Genomic DNA, 6,000 nt, shown 5'->3' with positions numbered 1-6,000 from the left:
TTCCAGCTTTTGACCTTTGGATGAAAAACAAGTGAATCATTTCCCCCTGCTAGATTTACACCAGAGCTAATCTCAATAAAGTGATTTAGGAATGGTGAGAATGGAAAAGGACTCTGGAAGAATCTTTATGGGTGAAAAGAGGAAACAAAAAAGAAGTCAGAGATTTGTATTTAGCAACAAATAGGCAGATACCTCCAAGCTACAATGCCTCCGGGGCAGAGCTGACAGGTTTTGGGGGACTCCCTGTTCCTCACGGCCACGATCAATCGCTAAAGGTGACTCACCCCGAAAGCGGCATCTACCCTAGGATTATTCCTTCCATGAAGTATTTTATATTGTGAAAGAAGGCCATTTGGCTAGGAAAACAATGAAAACCCTCCCAAAGAACCTGTCACCCTGCGGGAACGCCACATCGCTCACTCTGTGCTGCTTAAGGAATCGAGTGTGGCAGCGGCGGCAACAGTAAAAACACTCTTTATTTGTGGTGGTTCAAGGCCGTGGGGGGCAAGCCCTTTGCACACGGACGCACTGGTGACACAGATGCTGGATTCCAGGTTTCCGGGCACTCGTCAGGCCCGTGTTCTGAACAGCACACGTTCCCGGGATTTCCTGAGTTCCTCTATTTGGGGCTGGGTGTGCGGAGGTCCCGCCTCAGGCCTCGGGCCAGAGGGAGATGGGCGCCGTCAGTCCCTGTGGCCTTCGTCAGGGGGGCTGAGTTGGCCAAAAAGAGATCGATACAGCTCTGTCCTGGAAGACAAACGAAACAAACTGGTTAACGCGTTGGTTAACTTTTCAAGGTTAAAAAAGAACCAAGAAGCTGGGAAATACCCCAGTCTGATTCTTCCATTGGAAACACAGCCACATAATTAAAAATGCATCCCACAAATACGAAGGAGGGAAGGAACCTAGAAGCGGCCAAACAGCAGAGTATGTACATAGTCCAGCGTGGCGGACGCCCTGTCTCCAGGGAACGAGGTGTCTGTAAGTTTGCCCTTTACACACAGGCTCTTCAAGTAAGAAAACAAGATCGAGTATTTTAATAGGATGTACGAGACTGCCGCACGAGGAGGAGGATTCAATCAGACATGGGATGTAGGGGATATAATTCAGTTTTCATACATTTTCTTGGACTTGGCAGTACTTGAAAAACAATGAAAATGACCCAGCAACAAGATTCCAATTACCAGCACACGTGCAGCTGCTCGGGCACCAAGGCTCTTCCCCACGCCCCGGCCCTTCCGCTATTCTCCATCTAATAAATAATTCGATTGGCTAATTTATTTCTAAAGCTGGGTCTGACGTTAAAAAAAAAATCCTAACATGCCAGGGTCTTGCGTCCCTGAAAATGAAGTAAATGACCACTTGCCACCTCTGTTTCCACCACCACCTGGCCAAAGGCACCTGTCGGGGGTGGGCGAGGCCCTCCCAGCACCGGCACCGAGCCCGCAGCTCCAGAACACTTCCCTGGATGGAGGGCAGAGTCTCCCTGCGGAGATGCCAGGAGCCAGGAGGGTCCAAGCAGGTCAAACACACGGGGAGGCGGGGACCACGCCCGTGCCCTCCGGGAAGGAGGGAAGGCACCTGGGCGAAGGCCATGGACCAGCGAGTAAACGACCTCGGAGAAAGCTGTGCCTGCTCTGCTTGTGTTTTCAAGATCTACAGCCTGCCCTCCTTGTTAGGAAAACAGGCTTTTCCTGACAGAACTGCTCTCATCATCTGAGAGTCATCAGCAGCAAATCTGATTTTCAAAACAAAACAGAAGACAAAAAAACCCCACCCTTCAAACAGCTATTTTTGGTCCTGCTAGACTTCAACACAAAAACTTACAAGTCTGTTTTTGAAGTCACCTTACTATAGTGGTGTGTACCAAAAGAGACATAATAATTAGAAAACCCAGCAATAGGAACAGCATATTAAAACTTTTTGAAACAGGAAAGTCTTAAAGAAGGAACCGCAGAAGCCACGGATATAAACAAACCTTATCATGCTGAGGACCACGTGGCAGGCAGGGAAAGTGCAGCCAGAAAACAGTGGGTCTCCTGTATTATTATAGGAATTTTATTGCAAGAATTTGCTGGTGCCCTCAGCCGACCATGGTGCCCCTGGACCTATAAACAAAGGATGCAGGTTCACCCGGAGCTCCAGGGTCTCTTTTGTTCCTGAGCTGTACACATCTGCCTGGCTCGGCCTTGGCCGGGCCCGGACACGCGCGTACAAAGGCGGAAGGCAGCTTCAGACCACATGCAAATGAGAGGCAGGCAGCCTCCCTTCCAGAGGCAGTGGCTGCCAAATCACCAGCTCCATCACACAAAGGACAGCGATGCCCTGCCCAGGCGTCACTTTATCACGCGATGGCCTGCCTACTTGCCAATAACTACAAGTCTCTCTAGCCAGTTCCACAAAGAAATTAAATGGTGTTAAGGGGAGAGTCGCCATGACGAAGAGGACAGTGTGGCTTTAAGGCTGCGACATCTGATGAGAGGGAGCTGCAGAGGCACCATGCCATTTAGCCCTTCACAGTCATCCCTTCCCAGGCTCGCCGTGCTCGCCTGCACCAGACCCCATCATTACCACCGAGCAAATGCTTCCTCTCCGCGCGGTGACATCGGCAAACCGCCTGGGCTAACGCGGCAGTTACTGCCCGCAGCAGGGTTCACGTGTCAGGAGCAGAGAGGGAAATGCTGAAACCCACGTTTTGATAGAACATCATTTCACACTCAGGTGGGCAAAGCTGACAAACATGCAGCTGTTCATGGCAAAGCAACTTGGAAAGCTGAGTGGTCTGGGCTCTTAAAATATTTTTACAGAAAAGAGAGAAAATATGAGTAAGGGATTATTCCAATCTAAGAATCCCCAAGCAATTTCAACTTTAAGTCTTCCTCACCCATGACCACCAATCAGTGACCGTTTTTACCTTCAAAGTATCTCAAACTTCCCTGCTCCTCCAGGCTCCGTTATTTCAGATCTTACCATCTCTTACCCAGAATGCGGTGACAGCCTCCTAAACGACTCTTCTGTTCCCGTCTCCTCTTCCCCCGCCTCCATCCCCCTCAGCCCCAACTCTAAGGACTCTAGAGATGGACAAAGCAGACCTTCCTGGGGTCCAGGAGTATCACCAGGATGAAGACCCCCAGACTCCGGCTGCTCAGCTTGGCCCCAGCCCTTCTTTTTCCCTGCGGAGGACCCGCCGGGGACAGAGCTGGGAAAACCACGGCCACGAAGGGTGGGGTCCAGGGGCTGGTCCTCGAGCCTCTCTGCGTACCCCCTAACAGAACTCTACAAAATCCCGCAGCCCCTGCACACATTTTTAAGTTGACATATAAAATTTTTCTTGATGAAGTTAATAGTCACAAAGGATATAATTACCACAAATCTGTGAATACCAACTTTTAAAATAACTCTTACATCCCTTTTGTAATACGCCCAATGGAATCTATATGCCATACTGATCTGATACCCATCATCACTCACTTAAACAACACATAAACAAACTCTTTAATTTGGAAATTTTACAGCATCTTTGTCTTTTTAAACTTGTATTTCCATTTGATTTTTCCCTACAGATTTTTGTCCTAATATAATTGTTTTATGCTTGAAAGTCTTGTATTGATCACACTATCATACTTCTTGGCCACAAAAATAAGTATGCAAATTGAAACACTTTTTGAAATTTGAAAAGTTGAAATATTTTAATTCCTTGGGACCATAAGGCTCTAAGTAATTTTTAAAAATTACTTCTGGATTGTGTTATCATTACAATTATTATTAGTATACAACTGATATATACCATAACAATATAATAAAATGTAGTATAATTTTGGTAAAATTTTAATATACATAAATATGTAAAATGTTACTGGAAATTATCTCTCAATAATATGGACGAGGCTTTCCCTCCATTCCCATTCCATGGATGAATATAATTTATTGCTAGAATGAAAGAGGGTTCAGCACCAATTCTATTCCAATTTTTTAGTTTTTGTAGACAGAAGTGATGAGAAACCTTGCCACACAAACAAGTAGATGTGGGAATGGGAGAGTTTTGTTATAGCAATGATACTCAATTCTTTTAATTCCTTCTGAATTAACCACCCCCCAATCACAGAGTGATCTACCACCAAAACTTAGTTTTAATGATCTACCAGCTGACAACTCAATTAGGTTCTCCTGCAATTTTGCTGAGAATAAAGACCTGGAAGCCACCTGACCGGCAGGGCTCTGTTACCCAGTCCTGGGTCACGGCCGGTCGCAATCCCTACACCGTATTTTGACCGGTCCTTTTGTGAGGTTCCCCACTCCAGAGTAACGTCCCATGTCAGGGTAAGGAGGGGCTTCGTGTCTGGAGAGGACAACCGCGAAAGGCGAGGGAGAAGGAGAACTGGCAGCTCTGGCTCGGGCAGGCTCTCAGGCAGGGCTGCTGAGAGCCTCTCAGGAAAGAGCTGGAAATCTGATTCCTGCCACCTCTCTGTGTCTCCTTTCCGGTGGGAAGATCTCTGCACGGCCCAGGAGGAAGACTGAGGCGGAGGGCGTCCTGAGCGTTGCCCCAGACCCAGGCAGGTGCTAGACCTGGGGCCAGTGCTCAGGGCAGGGGAAGGCACCTGGAAAGAAACAGGCTGCGTCCATATCCCTATCCCATCCCAAGGCGGGAACACAAAACTAAAAACAGAACTAGGGAATGAAAAGCCGCCATGGGACAGAGGGTCGGGCTGCCTTCTGCTGCACAAAGCACCTTTCCCTGCAGCATCCTTCCTAAGCGGGACTGAGCCGCCCAGAGAAGCTATCAGTCCTTCAGGTTAACCTCATCTCCATCCGATTCTCCAGGGTAAGTGTATAGTTTAATACTTGAGGTCCCCTTAAGGCCATGCATAATGAAGTTGGTTTTTTAAAAATATATAATTCCTGCTCCCTATCACATTAAGAATCAAGATTTGAATCACTGAGCTGAAATGCCTTCCCCCCTCTGTCACCCTCCCCCCACACTCCTGGCCTCAATGGCCAGTGGGAATGTCCACTGTAGAAAATGTATTAATGTGGGTATCATGCAGGAGAATAACCTGCAGAGTAATTAACAGGACTTGGACCTAAGGTAGAAGGTCGATAGCAGGGGCTCTTCCTTGAATTAAAATTTAACTTACCCTTTATTGCAACTACAAAAGCAAGTAATGAGCACTAACATTTTTATTTCTTTTAAACTGTCATTTAGGCTCTAGAGGGGATAATTACCTATCTCTAATGTAGTAAGGTTTTATAACCCTTAGTGAGGCATTTTCTAATTTAATATTTTTACTATATTATCATAAAACCTGTTTCTGGAAAAAAATGATCATGGATTAGTAGCCATCTTCCATAAAGACAGAGAGTGTGTGTGTGTGTGTGTGTGTGTGTGTGTGTGTGTGTGTGTACTGGGATTCGGCTTATTTATTATGTGACTCTTGTGAAGAGACTTAAGCGCGCCCGGTCGAGCTGGCTGTGAGATGCCATCACTTGAGTGGCGGGCGAGGTTTGAAGCAGCCCTAAATGAGACGCGGGTGGACGTGCGTCATGGTGCCATCCAGCCACGCGCACTCCTCACTGACCGCGACACAGACCAGGGGCTTCCACGCCATCATCGGGGCAAACAGTACAAAGGAGCACCTGAACCCTGCAGAGGATCTGTGCGCGGGGGCAGCTGGCTTGGTCAGGAGCTTGCGGCACCTGGGACTGAAGGAGCCGTCCAGGCCTCGCCCCAGACACCCCGCTCCTCCTCCTCCTCCTCCGGCCCGGACACCCCCAAGCTGCACCCTCCTGGCCCTGGGGCCAAAGGCGAGCAGACAGCAGGGAGAAAGCAGCCAGGCCACCGCTCCCCAAAGAAACCTGCACAGCCTCCAAAAGTACATCCCATTCTCCGAGCAAGTACAATACGCAGGGATTTCAGCGTGTGCCCCTAGAAACAATATCGCTGCTTTCCTGATTAAAACTATACACAGAATTTGTCCTTGATTAATTTGAGATTGTTCATTA

General features: G+C 48.0%; 1 protein-coding gene across 2 annotated transcripts in view; it reads right to left on the bottom strand.

Moving 5' to 3' along the window:
- Window positions 1-458: 458 nt before the first annotated feature.
- AATF (apoptosis antagonizing transcription factor) overlaps window positions 459-6,000 on the bottom strand; it is a 103,049-nt gene continuing 97,507 nt past the window's right edge. For both annotated transcript variants that reach the window (XM_059907014.1, XM_059907015.1), the window contains one exon: window positions 459-747. In XM_059907014.1, the coding sequence (XP_059762997.1) occupies window positions 684-747 (64 nt within the window). In that variant the 3' untranslated portion in view covers window positions 459-683. The remainder of the gene's footprint in view (window positions 748-6,000) is intronic.

Source organism: Balaenoptera ricei, chromosome 20 (assembly GCF_028023285.1).
Source record: "Balaenoptera ricei isolate mBalRic1 chromosome 20, mBalRic1.hap2, whole genome shotgun sequence".
Lineage (NCBI taxonomy): Eukaryota > Metazoa > Chordata > Mammalia > Artiodactyla > Balaenopteridae > Balaenoptera > Balaenoptera ricei.
The sequence above is the reverse complement of the archived record's forward strand: the minus strand, read 5'-3'. Positions and strand labels throughout refer to the sequence as shown.